Source organism: Stenella coeruleoalba, assembly GCF_951394435.1.
Source record: "Stenella coeruleoalba genome assembly, chromosome: 11".
Lineage (NCBI taxonomy): Eukaryota > Metazoa > Chordata > Mammalia > Artiodactyla > Delphinidae > Stenella > Stenella coeruleoalba.
Window position 1 is genome coordinate 17,065,556 of NC_137157.1, and position 20,778 is coordinate 17,086,333.

The following is a 20,778-nucleotide window of genomic DNA, read 5'->3' on the forward strand; positions in this document are numbered from 1 at the left end:
ACTTTTCTGATTCATGAACAGCAGGAAAGGAAGAGAAATGAAACTAAAAAGGAAACAACCTGTCTTTGAACATTAAATTTCTTCCTTTAAAATAAGGTGCTAGGAAAATAAAAATGAAGAAACAAAAAGGAATTCAAGAATAAATGCACTAATACAAAGAAAGATTTTCTCAAGGTTTCGTTTTTGTTATTTGCTCTTTAACAGGGCAAACAGATATAGAATATGACCCTAAGAAGGAAACCAGAACACTCACCTCGAATGTCAATGAAACGATTGAAAAACCGAATTGGATTCAGAGAGAAAAAAAGGGCCAGGTCTTTCATGCCAACTTTGAAAGGGTTTCTGTCATCCAGCTTTAAATGAGTATGCACAGAAAGTCGCAGGTCCTTCTCTATTTCTTTGCACAACTTGTCCAGCAAATGCTATTCACAAAAGAATCGCTATCTTAATTTTTCAAAGTAATATTCTAATTGTATTATTCTTCTAGGTGTCTATGTTCTCACTGTTAGAGCTTTAATATCTGTGCAATGATGAAAAAATGTGTCAAACTGGTTTAAGAGTCTAAATACTCTATGGTAAAATATTATTTTATTGGGAGAGTGAAATTATTTTGCTATCTATTGAAATCAATGATTATTTTTGACCAGGGAGCAGTTAGATGAGTTCTAATGAATTCATTAGTATTTTAAGTATAACACCCTTGAAAAAGAAATCAAAAGCTAACGTCGGATGGCTTCATTACAAGGAACATGAATATACAATTTAAAGCAAAAAATCTATAGAAACTGGCAACAAAGGAGGAAAGGTCCTGAGAATATGCAAGAGAGAAAAATTTTTTAAAGCTTCCTTGTAATAATCATTAAAAAAAAATCACAAAACTCATTGAGCTAAAGGCAATGAAATTAATCATTTTTTCTGGTGTACCACGGGGTTCTAAGTACTGGCCAGACATGTATCTTATTGTCTAAATACAAGTATTTAATATGAGAAATTATATTTAAAAATTGCACAATTTTATCAAACTTATATAAGGTTTATATTGTGAAGTTTACTCATTTTTAATTCCTCCCTCCATATAAAAATACTGCTAGTTGGAAATTTAATTTTAAAGATATCAGTGTTTATAATATACACTTCATTAAAACAGGGACGGATGTACTATATTGCAAATTATCTGTTACACAAGTAATAGGCTTTATACTTTTAAAGATAAAATATTTCAGTCATTAGCTTTCCAAATGAAATTCAATAAAACATTAATAGTTAAGTTACCTTAACTATATGACCATTAGCTGCAGACAATAGTCAAACCAACTTTTCCATTTGTATTCTTCTAACAAACAGAACTTTAAATTCAAATATACTACTTACTAAAGTAAAAAAAAGTTTTCCAAATTCCTGGATTTCTATATTAAAAATTAGGAATTAAAGACCAATTTAGCACAATAGTGATAGTTCCTTTGTGATTTACAATAATCATCTTAAATTTGTGAAAGCCTGCTTCAATCCAAAAAGTTTTTCTAAACATTGCATTCTAGACATGTTTTAAGCTTTTCAATCTCAAAATATGTTACCTCATTTAAAATTTCCATGATTTCCTTGTCATAGCAATCCAGAAGTACTTCATAGGACTCTAAATGCCTTGCATGCATCATAGCAGGTACACAGTCACGTAAAGCACTGAACATGTACTAAGATGAAAAGTAGAATGTACATGAATTTAGAAAAATTACATTTCTAAATTATATTACAAAGGTTAATCACCTGCCTTAAAAGACAAAACCTCAATCTGAAGGCTTTTTTACACATGACTATCTTACTTTCCTAAGTAAGAGTTGAATTTTATTCTCAGAAGCATATACTTTAAGTATACAAAAAATGCACATTAACTTATCCTTTTCCTACCTTGATCATTCAAATACACTCATTTCCATAAAGAAATGGAAAGATCTGAACAACATATAACTTACTGACAAATAAGTCATATTATTTTGACACAAACTAAAACCCAGTGCAATGAGAATGATTAGGAATATGAGAAGAGTGAAATATATATTAATTTATTAGTAGTAATATAAAATTTATCTAAGACTATATAAATTTTATTGAATATGCATAGCACTATTAAAAAACAGCATCAGCAGTTTTAAAACAGTTTATTAAATGATCTATTTTAAAATTAATTAAAGTGGTTTACACAGTGACAAAAAAAAATGATGGGTTTATTCTTTACATTATTCTTTACTTACATGTAATCTGGCTGCATCAACAGCATTTTCATATACATCGTCTAAATAAATTGGGAAGACAGCTCGATGCCAGTATAAAAAACAACAGTCACATTGTGTTTGTACTCTACAATGTAAAGTAATAATTAGTGGTACCAAAATTGAAGTAACCCCAAAAAATAATAAGAGGAATGACATTATGTATCATAAGGGTAAAAGCTCTGTCTTACTCTTTTGTTTTCCTTACATCATTTAACCCAAAATTAGTATAGAAAAGCCACAAAATAAGTATTTTTCAAATTGAACAACAATAACAAAACACTCCAATACCCGACACTGTCAGAATTCTGCAAATACACTTCAGTTTTAAAGCATACTTAAGAAACAATATAGGGTGGGATAGGGAGAGTGGGAGGGAGGCTAAAGAGGGAGGGGATATGGAGATATATGTATACTTACAGCTCTTTCACTTTGTTGTGCAGCAGAAACTAACACAACATTGTAAAGCAATTATACTCCAATAAAGGTATTAAAAAATATATACAGATAACTTTGAGTTTAAAATAAATTTATTTTCAATATTATTTGATATGACTAGACTTACAAGACCTGCATCACATGCACCTGTCTCAAAGCTGAAACGGAGACTTTTCAAAAAACTGTGACCAAAACAATGACAACAACAACAAAAACTAGTCGCACTCAACCTGTCTATAATCTGTGCTAAGTGACTATCTCACACATTATCAGGCAACAAAATGATCATTAAGTATCTTAGAGTAAAGAAGGCTCAGTATTTCTACCACGGGTGGAAAGTTAAATGCCACTAACTACAAAAATCTGAGCTTCTCAGAACAACAAAAACATCATGTTACAAATATGAGCATTAAATACAAATTGTGCTGAAACCTTAATTCGGCTGGGAATCAAAATTCAGAAGACCCACTTTCCCATTAAGAAACTTACTGCTTGCTTAATAAAAAGAAAACAATAAAGCCACAGGAGCTATATAAATAACGCTTCCAAAACCTAATTCATCTTAGTGATTGGCTACCCAACAATGTAATTCAAATTCATGCCCCAAATAAAATTACAGAAGACTATGTCAGATGGCTCTAAGTCTCTCACAAATAGATGAAGTCTTGTTATAAAGCAGCAATTTTAAGTCCATCACAGATACACATCACAACAATCACAATAATGTTCCAGGGTCTGCCAGATGCTCTAAGGGCTATATCATATTTTCTCATGTGAGTTCTTCCAAAAGCTACATCCTTACTGTAGAAGCAAAGTTAAAGAAATATGATCGCTTGTCACAGTCTACTTTTAGTCACGCTAAAGAAGTTATGAAAAGGAACTAATGGTCTACCTAAGTTATATTCCTTGTCTTGCTATCCTTAAAAAAAAAAAAAAGCCCTGATGTTTCCATTACCCCTATCTTTTGAGTATCATTACATATACCTACTTACCTTTCTCTAAGTTCACTGATAAGATCCAGTTTTTTCATGACTACTTGAAGTGGAAAGAGTTCTTCATCTTTAAATGTTTTCTATCAGGGAGGGGAAAAAGGCAGAGAAATTGCACTTGTAAGACAGGTTTCTTAGGTCAGTAATAAGGGAAGTGTGAAACCTCAGATCTCACTTTTATTCCATAAATAATAGCAATACACTTACCATTTGTGTGCCAACACTTAGTGCCAAAGAAACAATAAGTCGTCGTTGCTTTGTGCTTGGTCCATTTAGAGTGTTTTCAGCCAAAACTAGAGCAGAGAGCACATCAAGACGCTGTTCACTATATTTTTTGTCAGAAATTACTCTTTTCTTAAAGATAAAAGAAAACAGGAAATATCAGCTTTAAATCCGAGGCAATAACAAAAGATGCAGAAGAAAAATTTCTCAGTTATCTTTTCCATGATTCAATTTAAGAGCACTTAGACAAATACTTTCCCCGTTCAGCTTCTTGTGATAATGTTAGATGCTTTACTGCCATAACATTATCGCTGAGCACTGTCAGGGACAGCAAATTACTAGGCATACTTCAAAATTACCGTATTGATGTAATAAGAAAATCATTTCTTAAAAGAAGATGCATCATATTTTAAAAATGCATAATATGTCATTTTTTAATAGAACTGTATTAATGCTACAAGTTCAGAGTAAAGATAACCCTGATCACTCTAAGCAAAATCATAAAATACCATGGAGATAATAACCAAGAATACTGTGTTTGAAGAAATGGAGTACACAGGTTTAACTAGAAAACACAAATAAAACAACAGGAAGGGCAAAATAGAAAGATGATATAATTATGCTGAATACATACGAACTTTCATACCTTGGCCACGGAAATAGAATTAAGAGCCTGATGCTGAAGGTGCTGTGTTATATGTGAGACTGAATCAGCCACAACCAGGCTTCTCCTGTAGAACATATGTTCTATCGCCTAAAAAGAATCACAAGTGATTTTATGAAAATCAACTCAAAACGTTTAGGTAAAATTATAGCATATCTTTATAACCTTGAGCTAGGTAAGACATTTGTAAATGAGATGCAAAAAGCACTACCATAAAGGATAAGACTGGTAAATTCAACTATATTAAATTAATGATTTCTATTTATCAAAAGTCACTATAAAGAAAATTAAAAGACAAGCCAACGTATGAGAAAATATCTGCCACACACAAGGGATTAGTACACAGAATATGTAAAGACACCAAACAAATTAAACACTTTTTTTAAAAAAGGCAAAAATTTCAATAGATAACTGAACAAAAGACATGAATATATTTTTCACAAAAGAAACACAGTTAACAGTATTAGACAAGATACCATCATTAACAATCAGAGAAATGAATGTTAAGTATAAAATCATTTAAAAACACCAATGTGCACGTGCACACACACACAAAAGGCCGATGATACCAATGTTGGTCAGTTAGGGAACAATGGGAAGTCTAATATATTGTGGAAGGTGTGTAAACTGGTAGAACTACTTGGGAAAACAATCTGGCATCATCTTGAAAAGCTGATTATGTACATATCACAGAACCCAGCAATCCACTCACAGATATACAATACTTCAGAAAAACTTCTGCACAATTACACCAAGAGACATATACAAAAATGGCAACATTTTTATAATAGCAAAAACTGGAAAAAAACCCAAAAGTCCATCCCCAGGAAAGCTACACAGTAAAGAAAATTAATGAACTACAGCTATTCATCCCAACATGGTTAAGTTCAAATAAAAAATTTTGAGTAAAATGAACCAAGCCAAAGAATACATGAAGAATACATTAATACAAATTTCAAAAACATAACTAAACAATGAATGGTTGACAGATTCATTCATATGTGGCAAACTAAAAAGAAACAAGGGAATGATAAAATTCAGGACTGTGGTTCCTCTGAGGAGGTAGGATAGGATGCGATCAGGGAGGGACAACACAGGGGCTTTGAAAATATTGGTAACATTCTATTTCCTAAGTGGGATGATAGGTTTTTAAGTGTTTATTATTTTTAAAATTATGCTTATATATTAGATATAAGATATATATGCATCTATACATATATATACTTCTGTATTTGTATTTCATAAAAAATAAATATAACTGGTAATACCTTAAAGAAAAAAATGCTAAAAATCTAAAGATACAATCTCCAAACTATCTTTATTTCCTAAGCAAATCTAAAGCCACTATTAGCAGAAATTTACTAGCAAATCTTTATTTCAGTTTTTACAAAAGGTTAAAAGTGGGCTCTCCTGCCTGTAAGGAGTTTCTTTTTTTTATTTATACAGAGTATGCTAAGAAGCATTTTACCACATTTTCAAAAGTATTCAAATCCCAAAATTATAACACTTTCTCTAAATTACAAAATAAACAGCCTCTGCTGACTAGCCTCATATGCATTAGAATACTACAGAATAATATTAACGTCTCATGTTTTTTTTTCTTTTCTTTTCTTTGCGGTATGCAGGCCTCTCACTGTTGTGGCCTCTCCCGTTGCGGAGCACAGGCTCCGGACGCGCAGGCTCAGCAGCCATGGCTCACGGGCCCAGCCGCTCCGCGGCATGTGGGATCTTCCCGGACTGGGGCACGAACCCGCGTCCCCTGCATCGGCAGGCGGACTCTCAACCACTGCGCCACCAGGGAAGCCTGTCTCATGTCTTTTTAAAACTCATGCAACATGCTTAAAACTTCCGTGAGTAAAACTTTACCAACACTTAGGCTAATACCTTTTCATTTTCCTTCTTTTCTCTTTCACTACATGTTAACTTTTAATAAAGTTTATTGGCCATTCATAGAAAACTACTCAGAAATTTCTTTCAGTGGCTAGTTCCGTTATCCAACTGAGAGATGAGTACACTTTTCCATAATTTTTTTATTCTCATAATCAAGAAGTCAAATCTTAACCAAAAGAAAAAATCCTGCTTTAAGCTCGGGTCATTTCTCAATTATAATGGCAAGGTAAAATAATCTAAAACCTACCTTGAGAAGTTCAACAAGCCTGCATAATGCCTTAACTGATGTTTTGGTCATTGGTTTTTGCATGGACATGTAGAGATTCATTGTGGTTTTAATAATGGTACTAATACTGTATGCATATAAAAAGCCCTATAAAAAATAATATAAAACATTGATTATAATCACAAGAAAAGGTTTCATTTCTTCAAGAGTTCATTCTCTATGTAATAATAATTCTTCAACTTGCCAATAACTAGTGTTTTTAAAGTTCATTTTAAAGTCAGCTCTTAAGATTTTGAAATATTCTTTCTTACACAATGTTATACATGGTTGTTAAGTTTCAAAGCAGCCCTTAAAAGTTATGTAACCTATCACTTACCAGAAGTTTAGTAAGGTTGACATTACAGCATATAACCACAGTTAAAGAATCTTTCCATTAAAACAAGACTTTCAGAGGAACGATTTGGATGTCAGGAAGATATCTATTCATCCTTATCTTACCTGCCAGGCAAGAGGATAAAGACTCCTATCTGCTGCAGCTTAAGACAAGAGCTGAGGACTCTAAGGAAGTAGGAATTGAAAAATGAGAAGGAGAAAGAGAGCTGCTCTCTGGCCAGTACAGATGTCCAACAGTATTTCTCAGTTCCAAGCGAATCCCCGTTTCTTTTTCATCCAGGACAATCCCTACTAGCCATCTGCTACCATGTCCCTGCTATGCTGGTGCTATTCAGTCTTTCTCTCTTTCCAGCCCAATAAGAACAGATTCTCTCCTATCCTTCTATTTATGAAGGAAGCCACAGGTCTTCTAAGGTTTAAAAAAAAAAATTTAGTGCTAGTAAACCCAGGGAAACAGTATAGAATACAAAACAGGAAAAAGGGTATTACCTCTCACATATATTTTCATTTAGATCCAAAAAGGACACAGAGAAACATAACGATGGAGATTCTTTAGGTTTATAAAGAAGGACCAAAAAAAGATACATGTACAGTTTAGAGATGAACTACGTTATTGTGAATATATCCAATGAGCCAGGGCAGAAGCTATATGCCAGTGATTCTCAACCTTTTTCTCCTGCTCTACCATCAGTAACAATGGCTCACTAAAGGAGTGATACCCAATGGGGGGAGAGGGGATTTTTGTGAACCAGTAATAGCTCTGTGGTGAAGAGATGTGATAAAATTAAGAGAACTAAGAAATGAGAGAGAAGGTAGCATCCTAAGAGGTGACAATAAGACCAAAGCTTGGGGCATACATGCAGGAAAGAGCCACAAGTCTTACCTTGTCAGCTACAGGACTATTACACCAGACTCTGCCCTAGCGCAGCACTGGGAAAAGTTAAAAAGCAGAGACAAGGAACAGCAAAAGTATAACTCTAAGGCAGGTAAAAAGAAAAGAGAGTTTCTTTTTTGTGGGGGAAAGGGGGCAGAGAACTCACAGGCCAATACCACACCATTCCTTGATGGTCATTAATTTGTGAAGGACATTGACAAAAGATGTATTTTAAACATCTAAATGGGGAGCGGGAAGGTCTGGGGTCTGTTTCCGTTAACTGCAGAATAATTTGGACCAACCTTTCCACAGAAAACAACTAGGAAATCTGGGCAAAACATTTTTAAAATCTCTTGAAAAGCATCAAAGAGCTATCAAGAAAATAAGAAAATACAAGGCCAAGACCTGGGAGAAGACAGAAACCCAAAGACATGAGCCTGCCATTTGTGGCTGCTTTCCCACAGAGGCATCTGCCCATTCCCAAAGAGAGTAGTAAAGACAGAAGCCAAACCCACAAGGGAAGGAGGGTAAAAATATGAGTCCATGGCCCATCAAGGAGGGGACGGGGTCCTGGCAAATCACCTAGGCTCTGAGTTGGGTTCTTAAAAACTCCCCCTAGAAAGTAACCATGAACTAGAAAAGACAGCCATCATAGAATTTAGGTCCCACTTTAAGTCATCTCAATCTATGACTGGGCTGAGGTGATCTGGGTGCTGCTACTAGCTGTGTATCAGAAGCAAAAATTAAATCCTCTCTGGAGGAAGAAAAACAATACCCAGATCCTCAATTATATCTACAGTTTTTCCATGTACAACATGCGTTATTAAAAATAACAAGGCATACAAAGATATAAGACATATCCAAAAACAAACAACAACAAAAAATAGATAACAGAAAGACCTAGATAATGAAATTATTAGACATGGGCTTCAAAATAGTTATGTTGAATATGCTGAAGAAATAAAACACAAAATTATTTCAGAAAACAACTGGAAACTATAAAAAAGAAACAAACTGAAAAGTAAAATAAAATTAAGAACTCAGAAAAAAATAAGTCAGCAGATGGGTTTAATAGCAGGTTAGATGTAACTGAAAAAATAATTAGAACAGAAAGAGAACAGAAATAGTACTTAAAGAGTTAATGACTGAGAATCTTCCAGAAGCTCTACAAATCCCAAGCAGCACAAACACAAAGAAAACCACACATAGGTTCATCAAAGTAATAATATCGCTAAAAACCAAAAAGTAAATCTTATAAGCAATTACACAAAGACACATATTGAAAAAGCAACAAAACTGACAGCTGACTTCTCAACAAAAACAAAATTAAATGAAATACTAACAGGTATACTGCAAGTAGAAAGATGAGGAGACGCAGGAAGGATAAAAAACAACAGAATGGGTAAATACATGGGTAAATCTAAACGAATACTATTAAAAACAACAGCAACAATGCCTTATAAGATTTAAAATATATACAGAATCAAAATACACAGCAGCAGCACAGGTGAGAGAGGGATAAATAGAATTCAAGTGGCTTAAGATCCTTATACTGTCTGGAAAGTGGTGAAACTACTAATTTATATTGGAGTTGAATGTTCAATAATGCATCTTAATATCTCTACATTAACCACTAAAAAAAGAGTAAAATACTGAATTAACAAACCAATAGAAGGAAGAATGAAATAATGAAAATAATTCAGAAGAGAGCAAGAAAGGAAAAGGATAGGGACACAGAACAAGTGAGACAAATAGAAAACAACTAATCAGGTGCTAATTTTAAATCTAAATATCAGTATTGACATATACAGAAAACGGTTTTATTGGGGAGAAATACAGGCTGCTTATAGGAGACACACATTAAATAAAGAAGTCAAACAGGCTGCAAATAAAAGGATGACAACAGATGGACCATATAGACCTTAATTAAAAGAAAACTGGTACAGCTATGTTACTATCACACACAAAAGACCTATGACAAAAAGCATTACTAGAGATAAAAAGGGACACGTCACAATGATAAAAGGTTTGACTCACCAGTAAACTATAATAATTCTAAATGTTATGCATTTACTTCGTCTCAAAATATATAAAACAAAAGCTGACAAAGCTACGAAGGATAAATAGAAAAATCCACAATAATAGTGGGAGATTCTAACCCAGCTGCCTCAGTAACTGATAGAATATTCAGACAAAATCATTAACAAACATGACCCTACTTGATATATATACAACACCACAACCAACAATTCTTTTTAAGTATACATGAAATGTTTGCCAAAGCTGTCCATAGGCTGGGCCACAATGGGCCTCAACAAACTTCAAAATACTGGAAGTATCTTAGTACTGCTAGAAATCAATAATAAAAAGATAACTAGGAAACCCTCATGCATTTAGAAACTAAGAATTCTATTTCAAAATTACCAAGAGAGCAAAGTAAAAATCACAATAAATGTTTTTTAATATCCTGAACTAAAGAATAATAAAAATACAACACATCAAAACTTATGGGATAAAAAAAAACAAAAAAAATCTTATGGGATACAGCAAAAAAGTCATGCCTTGGAGGGAGTGTAGAGATTTAAATGCATATATTAGAAAATCTAAATTCATTAATTAAAGTCAAACAGATCCAAACATACATAACCAAATCAATTTTCAGTTTTAAAAACAAAAACACATCCTACCCTTTACAGTTTTTTCAAAGTGCACCTTCTGTACACTGGATTAACAAAGAAATGACCCCCCCCCCCAAATATTCTAAGTAAGAAGATGCAACTACCTGTATAAAAACATTACATCTATTGGTGAGGTCTTCAGCAAATTTATCCATTCTCTGCTCTTTAGATAAAATAGATTCCATTTTCATCATCCATGAGCTCACAAAGACGTAGTAAGACTGTACATCTCTAACAAAGGAAATATTGAGGTTATTCAGCATAGGAAAGAAAATTTACTTCCATTTCTTCATACTGGATGGAGTATTTCTCTGCAGCAGCCACTTCATCTTTCTGGTTTTCAATATATACATATATCATATATACAAATATAATTTACTCAAGCAGCAAATATTTACTGAATGCCTATACATGCCAGGCACTGTTTCTCAGTACTAAAAACAAAAAAGGGCAGTGAACACAATAAACAAAAATCTCTGCCCCCACGAAGCTTACATTCTAGAAAGGAGACTTGTATAATAAAGAAATCAGAAACTGAAATCTGTAAGATGTCAGATATGTGCTATGGAAAAAATATAGCAGGGAAAAGAGCCACTGGGGTGGTAAGTACAATTTTAAACACAGTGATCAAGGTAGGCCTATTGTAAAGCTGATTTTGAGCCAAGATTTGAAGGTGAATAAGTAATCCATGCAAATATATAGAGGAGAATTTTAGGAAAGTAAATAACAAATGCAATCATCCCAAAACAGCAGTCTGTCTGGCATGTTCAAGTAATAACAAAGAAGTCAGTATGACAGGAGATGAGAACAGAAAAGATCAGAGAGGTACAGGGGTCGGGGGGGTGGAGGAATAGGAAAGTGGAGAGTGGAAAGGGGATTTGTGTAATGCCTGGTAGGGCAGTAAGGACTTCAGTGGAAAGCCTCTAGAGGATCTGGGCAGAGTGACCTACTCTAACTCTGAAGAGGATCAATATCACTTTGACTGGTATGTTGAAAATAAACTATAAAGGGGACAATGGTAAAAGCAGGAAAACCACTTAGGAAGTTCCTGTGATAATGCAGGAAAAAGGGGATGACAGCTTGAACCAGAGATGAATGGAAGCTGTCAGAATCTGAATATAAAAGCTAACATTTACTGAACGCTTACTATATGCCCAGCCACTGTTATAAGCACTTTACACAAATTAACTCATTAAATCCTCACATTAACCTTATGAGGTTAAGTATTACGATCTCCATTTTACAGAAGAGGAAACTGACACACAGAGAAGTAATGTGCCCAACATCATATAACTAGTACACAGCCGAGCCAGGACTTCAGCCCAAATCTAGGAAGCTTTCCCATCGTGGAAAAACTAAATCAATAATATAATTCTACTATGCAGGCTGCTTACTAACAATAAATCACTGTATCAATGCATTTCAAATTACTCAAGATGAGAACTTTTAGCCCACAAGCTATTTAAGCTATACTTCTTTTATTTTAAAAACAATTAAGTTTGGGCTCCCTGGCGGCGCAGTGGTTGGGAGTCCGCCTGCCGATGCAGGGGACACGGGTTCATGCCCTGGTCCGGGAGGATCCCACATGCCGCGGAGCGGCTGGGCCCATGGGCCATGGCCGCTGAGCCTGCGTGTCCGGAGACTGTGCTCCATGACGGGAGGGGCCACAGCAGTGAGAGGCCCGCATACCGCAAAAAAAAAAAAAAAAAAAAAAAATTAAGTTTAATTTTAATTAATTCAATCAAATCTGAGAAAAATTATTTCTTCTGAGCCAGGATTCCATTATACAAAAGACACCAATAGCTGCACTTCTGCCTTTGCCTCAAATGGCACTAAAATGTATTATTTGACTTGTGGATGATTTGATTTAGAAGTCTGGAACGCAGAGTAAGAGCAGAGTCTTAGGGCAATGCCTGCACTTTAAGGAAGAGGCTGTGATCAGGACCCAAGCAGGGATACCATGTACAGAAGGGAACAGTAAAGTCACAAGCAGGGACAGAAGGAAGAGGCCCACAACAGCAATCAAGTTGATGGCAATCCAGTCAGTAACATTAAGAAGGCTAATACACAGTCAAGGGCAGTCAAGAATCACTGAGTTTTAGGTCACACTACACAGGATAAAGCAGAGGTCTGTCACTCCCCCCATCATTCCTACATCCAGACACCAGATAATCTTTATCTCCTGTAAATATATAAAAATGAAACTGCTTCAAGTTTTAAAAAGCCAAGTTAATTGACAGTGAGTCCAAAAAGGGTCCTGTCAGATTGTCAGCTTCATTTCAAAGTACAAACAGGAGTAACACTAGGGAGAAAGAACAAATCTCCTGTCCTAATATAAAGCACTCAACAGTGTCAACACTTGTATGTCAACTGGAGGTTTGAAACAAAGGTTCATACCTCTACCCTCCAAGGGCAGTATCCCCAGCATCAAAATGGTTGTGAACAAAAAGCAAAGTGCAGCAACCTACAAACCTTGGACCCTAGTCAAAGAGGTGGCTGGAGGCACTTGGCCACGTGGGGTCTAATGTATGGTGCGGAGGCAGGAAAACTGTCCCCCACTGTTTCCTCTTCCTCCATAATGAACTCTGGAGCCTGACTGGGACAGCCCTTAGTCACTTCCTCAACTTCTTCTAAAATGTCAGACAAAGCTCATGCTGATCACACCATCTCCTCTCTCCTGGGTTGCATTTTAGTGTTGTGAATTTTAGGATTCTTTGGCAGTTAATGAGGAGAATGAAAAAGACATTGCCCTCTTCAGCTCAAAGGAGCTCTATAGTGACCGCAGAGAGGTATGTTTTTGAAATTAAAGAATTTAGAAATATTGAAATGTTATCACACGGGGGAGGGGGGGTTGTCTTTGAAAGTCAACTTATTCAATCTTTTACATAATAAGACTCAGTTCCTCCAGCACCCTGGACTGATGGTCATCTCTATTCTGCCTGCATAGCTCTAGTGAAAGGGTACATTACCTCTCAGGGCAGCCTATACAACTCTGTCGCAAAGGCTCTAGAGTAGGATGGGCGTGGGTTTGCATGCCTTCTCTGATACGTACCCAGCTGTGTGACCTGGCAAAGTTCATTTCTCTAAGCCTCATTTTCCTTACCTGAAAATGGGATAAAAATATAGAGAAACACTATAGGGTAGTGTTAAGAGCTTGTGCTCTAGAGTTAGACTTCCCAGCTCTGCCACATATTAGTTGTTTCAATTTGGGTAAGTTCAATCCCTCTGTGTCTCAATTTTCTCACCTATAAAATGGACATGACAACAGTACCTACCTCATAGGATTTTCTGATGATTAAAAAAGATGATACACATGAAGTTCCTGGAATAGTTATTGGCTTATAGAAAGCATAGGGTAAATACTAGTTGTGACTTTGTTATTTCCCATATGAGAAGACTGTTACAGGGTTTACAAAAGACAATGTGTTTAAAGCCTTTAGCATAATGCCTACTACATAGTTACAAGCTTGATAATGTTGGCAATTATTATTAATATCTGTCACATTCATCTTTTGGTTCTAATTCAACTTCTTGGAGCCACAGAGATCAAATCTGTTCCCTCTTCAACCTGAATGCCCTTCAAATATTTAAAGAAATCTAATACATCATTCCTCAGATTTCTCTTTTAAAGGCCAGACTATATAGAGACTTTTCAGTGAGTCTTCAAAGGTCATGGTTCTCAGATCTAACATCCTGATCAGGTTCATCTGAAGATGCTACCGTTTGTGACACTCTTAAAATGTGGCATCACCAAACACTCATTATAATCTGACCAATAAGAATTTAATGGAACTACCAATTCCCCTAGCCTAGATATTATAACTACTAGCTTCCATAACTTGGGTATAGTTATTAATGTAATCTAAGTACAAACTGACAGTTTTAGCAACTGCATCATACTGTTAAAGAATATGAAGTCTCTGATAACTAAAACATACACATCTTTTTTTAAATTACTGCTACCAAGCCTGGTCCTGTCTCTCCATCCTACTGAGCTCATCTCTTTAATCTAAATCCAAACTTATGTCTTTATCCCTCCTCAACTCTGTTTCAGAGTGTATTGGAGAGCCCTGAAATCTCTGCCATGAGTAGTCCTGCCTGAATTGACTTGTCACTCTCCACTAACATTAATTATAGGACTTGGGAGTACTAAGAGGTGCTTTAGGGGATCTCGTATATTCCAGATATATTCCTCTTTGCCCCACTGTACAGAAGTGACCCAATTTCCCCTCAATAGTCAAGATTAACAGAAAGTAGGTAAATATCCCTATTACCCTTTAACCATGTTACAGTTAAAAACTGTCCAGTACAGGGCCACTGGCAGAGTCCTGTGTCACTTCACTTAAAATCTTCATCCCAATCAATGTGAAATTTTAGCAGTATACTCAAGTGACAATGTACAGTAAATTTAATCGTTAAGGCTATGTGATGAGAACATGGGGGCTCATTATACTATTTTCTCTATTTTGTGTATATTTGAAATTTTACACAGTAAGATAAGCTAAAAGATGTAAGTATCAGAAGAAACTAAGAGTTAAAAGTGTTCTTTTAGGAAGCAGGACGAAGGCACAGGGGGGAATGGGGCAGAGGACAATCATTTTTTTCCTCTGAACCTTTAGTACTTCTTAACTTCTTAAATATGTGCATACATTACTTTCATAAAAATAAAAAAAAGGAGTGCATTAAACTAAAGTCAACTCCTGCAAAAATCAACATTGAGTCATGTACACACAATGTTCTAAATGTCATCAACTGGCATCTACTGCAGAGACTTCACTTTACACACAAAAATATTTAATGCACCTGACAGAAAGTATATGAATGTATGCACACGTATCTATATTTCCATAAAGTATAATTTGCCTACATCTTAAATTGAGTTTAAGCCTACAACATTTAAGACAACACTCCTAGAAAATAAATCTTGAGACTGCCCAACGTTTCCTTTGGTAATGAGTAACTATGTCTGATCTTATAATTCAAATGCTTTCTGCATATTTAGAATCAGTATAAAATTTGAAAATATAAACTATCTAAATATTTACATTATGGGTACTTATAAAACCTACTTGGTAAGTGACTGAGCTTTCTGCTGTAGGAAAGTATCTCTGTATATTTTAATGGCTTGAAGACTTTTTCTATCCAGTAGTTTGGCAGCTGCTGGTATTTTCTGGATCAAAAAATTGTCGGGAAACCAAATAATATTAGCAGTCAGAGTGATGGCTGGTACCTGAAACAGGAAATGAAAGAGGAGGAAAATCATTAAATGCAGGTTAAGCAACAAACTGTTTAATAATCCTACAACATGCAATGGAAAACAACCTATTTCAAGAAAAATAATGATAAAAAGATACTCAATAATATGAGATAAATTATGTTAATGTGGCACAGAGTAAAGGCATTCCTATATCTGGTGTGGAGCATGACACTAATTTTATTCTGTCTAAATATTAAACAACACACACTCACAGATTTTCAGATGAACAAAAATATGCAAAAATTAAACAGAAACTTGAGTCTTCATGACCTTTACTTTCACTCTATTTTAGTGAAAAAATACAAAATAAATATCCAAGATGGCTGGGTTCTCATGGTCATATATCACTTGATTATACAAACCATCTAAATTTTCAATTTTGAAAACAGGTGCCACATCATGGAAACAGCAAAGACAGAGAAAAAAATTGTTTTAAATTTCTTCCTACTTCAATAATGAGAATGGGTGGCAAGAAGAGAAAGCGAAGGAAAAGAAAGAGAAAAAAGTAGTAATAGCAAGTTAATATACAGGAAAAAATGTGGAAAAGCATCCACTAATATGTATTTATACAATGTGGAATTATAGGGTATTTTCATTTACTATGTTACTTATTTCTGGAATGCTTAAATATTTTAAATATTCTTTAAAATGAATATTATGATATTATTTTTGTAATTATTATTACAAAATATTACAAAAATTATTATTTTTGTAAGCAGGAATAAAATACATTTTAAAATACCCAATTTTATCCCAAATCTTTTCCATCTATTCAAATTGAAAAAAATAGAAGTTCCAAGTTCTTACCTTCTTACAAATGTCCAATAAAGACTTATAAAACTTTTTATCAACCGTTCGAAAAATTTGAAAGTGCAATACAAAGAGTCCACAAATTCCCACATACTTGTCTCTCTGGTCAATTTCAGAAGGTTCTCCTTATAAAACAATAACATGAGAGAAAAACAGAATATACTTAAAATTCTGCTTTAAAGGAAGTGAAAACTTTTAAATGAAAACCAAAAAATGCATGTTACATTACCAAGTTTGGCTTCTACATTTGCAAAAATTGAGCGAATACTATGTGCAAATTCTTCAGCAAAAGTGCTATTTTTTGACACAGATACTCCTCCATTGAGAGAATCAAACTGCTGTTCTATACAGGCCTAGACAGGAAACATTTAGAGAAATTTACACTCTCATAAGCTATTATGACTTAATATGCTTTAAACAGATTTAAATATAGAGTGATAAACTCCTACATTCATCATTTTGATTTTACTAACACTGAGTCTCAGGTTTTTAACCTTAACCTAATATCTAAATCCTTCTGAATGGGAAATGTATATGTACTTACATATTTGAGTACCCCTTATGTGAAAGTAATAAAACTGAACCAAAATCTATAATTCTACATGAAGAGATACACACAAGTGATGCTTGCTGATGTATAGAAGGTGTATCTGATGAAGCATGGGAAAGCATGCTTTATTATTTTAATTTGCAATTTTAAGAGGAGACTTTTTCTGTTTACAATTACTTTCCTAACACTTTATTACATTATGTGTAGAAATGGCTCCTGGAAAAAGAATCAACAAAAAAATTCTTCTGAAATTAACAGATTAACAGTTAAGTTGGTATAAACAAGAGTTGTGATCATTCTGTAAAAACTGTGATCATCTAAAATATAAATTAAAGGTAACCTTGAATCAGATTTTAAATGGAACACACAGTTGACACTTGAACAAGTGGGGGTTAATCCCCGTATAATTTAGAACTAGCCCTCTGCATCCACGGTTTCTCCGCACACTTGCATTCAGCCAACCGTGGACTGTGTAATACTATAGCGTTTACTATTGAAAAATATACATATATAAGTGGACCTGTGCAGTTCAAACCCATATTGTTCAAGGGTACTGTAATGCAATTTCTGGTGGATACTACCCAAAACTGTGCCATACAACAGAACTTTCTGTGATGATGAAAATGTTTTATATCTGTGCTGTCTGATATGATTGTTAGCCACAGCTGGCTTTTCTCCCAGCTTTACTAAGATATCACTGGCATATAACATATATAAGTTTAAGGTGCACAGTGTGATAATGAGATTACATGCAGCTATTAAGAATTTGACATGTTGCTAGTGTAGCAGAAGAAATGAATTTTTTTTAATTAATTTACATTTAAACAGCCACACGTGGTTAGAAGCTACCTGGATTGTGCAGATGCAAATTATATTCCGAGTAGGAAATTAAAACAGACTTATAAAAGGCTGTCTTACAAACCTAAATCTAGAGGTTAACAACAAACAAAATGCTTGACACAACTACTCAGATACTAACCCTTGAACAGTTTTATCCTTTTACATAATTTAAAAAACCCTTATCACAAATACAACCAGTATACTATTAATTTCATTTCCTACTAGATACTGATATAACTATATTTTAGTACATTAACCATGTTTTAAGCCTAAGCACTTTTAAAGAAAAATATAGTCACAACAATATGCTATAAAAGTGGCCCACTACAATTCTGAGATGGGTCTACTAATATAAGCCCATTTACTATAGCCTGATACAGCACTCATACCTGAAATATCATTCCATCAAGTAACTGTCCTTCTAGCTTCAGCAAGAACTTTTCAAATGGCTTTAGTTTTTCTTCCTGAATTCCAAATTTTGAAGGGTTGTGATGGACAGATTTCAGTAACCTTGTAGAAAAGTAGGAGAAAGACCTTTGATTTGCCTAATAAATTATTGTATCAAAAATATTCCCAGAAATCAAAGTTTTATATTTGTATCACTTGTTTGGCTCTACACATTTGAAAATTTGAACAAAAACAATCCTAACATATTTAATTTTCTAATCATACCTTTTTATATCATCTTAAATTCAGATATCTGGTGCTCTCTAGACAACAGACATTTAGTGAATGCTTATAGATTGAATAAAACAAAATGCCTTGACTTTTAAAAGTTCTGGAGTATAAAACAAAATAAAACCAAGCGGAGAATAAACAACTATCATTCGTATAGAACAAGGAAAAAATGAATCTGAGTCCTAAGATAGTCAAATTAACAACTACACTTTAAGAATTAGGATGCTTTGTACAAGTATATCATACACTCAAAAAGCCTACCTGAAATTAAAAGAATGGTTACTGTCTTCAAAGAAAATCTGACATGAGATCCTTCTAAGTACAGATCTTCAGGTCTCCTAACGGATCTGTTCTATTTATATTTATTTATTTTTTACTAATACATTACCTATACAAAGTAAGAGTATTTTAAACATTGTAATTGGCTCACCTTTTGTACATAGTCCAGTGGTCTTTCAGTGTGATATGATTGTCAATAATTTCATCCAGGGTAAGCAGAACTGTTAGCAGCTCTCCCAAGTGCTCATACATAGTCTGTCAAAAAACCTTAAATGATTATCATTTAATCACTAGTTAGAAGTTAAGCTTCATGTGGATTTTTTAAGTTAAACACACTTGGGCTAATTACTAAATTAAAGTAGTGGGTAAATTAAACTACAGATGAAACTGTTAATCCTCAGATGGAACCATCAGCCTTAAATTGGGAAACCCTTCACCCAATATTTCATCCTTGATCATGATACTGTAGATTCTCTGAAGAGACCACTTGGAGAGTCTGCATTGGGCGAATACTAGGAAGAGTTACACTGATAGTGGGTCAGTAATGCCTCATCAACTTCACAGATAAAAGAGAACAAAAGCAAAAAAAAGAACTCCTTTAAGAGCCTTGCAATAATTGTTGTACTCCCCAATCATACAAACTCCAAAGTAAAATATACTAAAAATTACAATTTTACAGGTCAAGTTAAATTACTTTTACCTGAAAATGAACTCCAGTTGTCTCTATAATTTTGGGTGCAATCCTGTAATAAAATAACACCCAAGTTTAAAAAAAAAAAAATCTCCTTTTTTGTCACAGTTCATGTTTAAGGAAAACACATAACAGCAGAAGCTCTTGGAATTTTAATATGTATTTATTTTTATTTAGGCTTTAGTCACTAAAATTTACACGACCCAAAGAATTATTATCGTATTCCACTTTCCCAAGCAGATAACTTGTACATACAGAGTCTGGGCTCTCCTTGCCTACACCCAACTCCTCAGTGGGTAGGTATATGTCAATAGGCAGCCCATGAATAACCCTTAGCCATTCAAACCTAAAGGATCTAACTTGGGATGGAGCTAAAGAAATAACAAAACTGGTATTTCTTTCTTTCTAAACTATCAGAATTTCGCAATTTTCAACTAGAATCTTTATCCCACCCAAACTGGCATTTGGGAACTAGACCTCTGTTCAGTTGGATTTATTGCTAGCATTCTCATTCCTACTGAAAAAACAATGCATACAAATGGGATTATACCAAAGTCAAAAGCCCCAGGATAATTCAATTTTACTTCCTAGAGAGTCAATCTACTCAACAGTAAATAAATTGATACTTATCAAAGCATATATAAATATCCCACAAGATAGAATATTTAAAAAATTAAACACAAAATTCAGACAAATTTCCTCTTTCAAGGGCAGCAGTGTGGTAGTGGGGAGTCTCTTTGAATTACACACCAAGTACAGCAGGGGTTGGGGGGAGCTGTGCTCTCATTCACTTCTGCCATGAGGAGAACCTCAGTGAGAGCACAGAACATAAAATAAATAACTGACTGACTGGAAAAACATGAGAATGAGAAACAGTTAACACAGTCTTTCACTTTATAAAGAGAGTTGAGATGCAGCATGGTATAGTAAGAACAACAATGAATGGACTGGTGACCAAAAAAGCAGTACCTAACTTGCTATGGAATCTTGGCAAATAATTCCTTTGGGCTTCAGTTACCTCTCTTCTCATAA

At 34.4% G+C, this 20,778-nt stretch overlaps 1 protein-coding gene across 6 annotated transcripts in view; it reads right to left on the reverse strand.

Annotated features, from left to right (window-relative positions):
- WASHC4 (WASH complex subunit 4) overlaps nt 1-20,778 on the reverse strand; it is a 53,710-nt gene that overhangs the window by 23,023 nt on the left and 9,909 nt on the right. For 5 of the 6 annotated variants that reach the window (XR_013830365.1, XR_013830366.1, XM_079935838.1 and 2 more), the window contains exons 8-21: nt 19,756-19,798; nt 19,207-19,310; nt 18,488-18,608; nt 16,938-17,061; nt 16,706-16,833; nt 15,711-15,871; nt 10,746-10,872; nt 6,718-6,843; nt 4,563-4,670; nt 3,902-4,048; nt 3,698-3,777; nt 2,250-2,355; nt 1,575-1,691; nt 254-422 (exon numbers count right to left, since the gene is read on the reverse strand). Coding sequence is in view for 4 of the 6 variants with exons in the window: in XM_079935838.1 (XP_079791964.1) it covers nt 254-422; nt 1,575-1,691; nt 2,250-2,355; nt 3,698-3,777; nt 3,902-4,048; nt 4,563-4,670; nt 6,718-6,843; nt 10,746-10,872; nt 15,711-15,871; nt 16,706-16,833; nt 16,938-17,061; nt 18,488-18,608; nt 19,207-19,310; nt 19,756-19,798 (1,661 nt within the window). In the remaining 2 variants the exon portion in view is untranslated. The remainder of the gene's footprint in view (nt 1-253; nt 423-1,574; nt 1,692-2,249; nt 2,356-3,697; nt 3,778-3,901; nt 4,049-4,562; nt 4,671-6,717; nt 6,844-10,745; nt 10,873-15,710; nt 15,872-16,705; nt 16,834-16,937; nt 17,062-18,487; nt 18,609-19,206; nt 19,311-19,755; nt 19,799-20,778) is intronic. The other variant, XM_079935840.1, reaches the window with a different exon arrangement.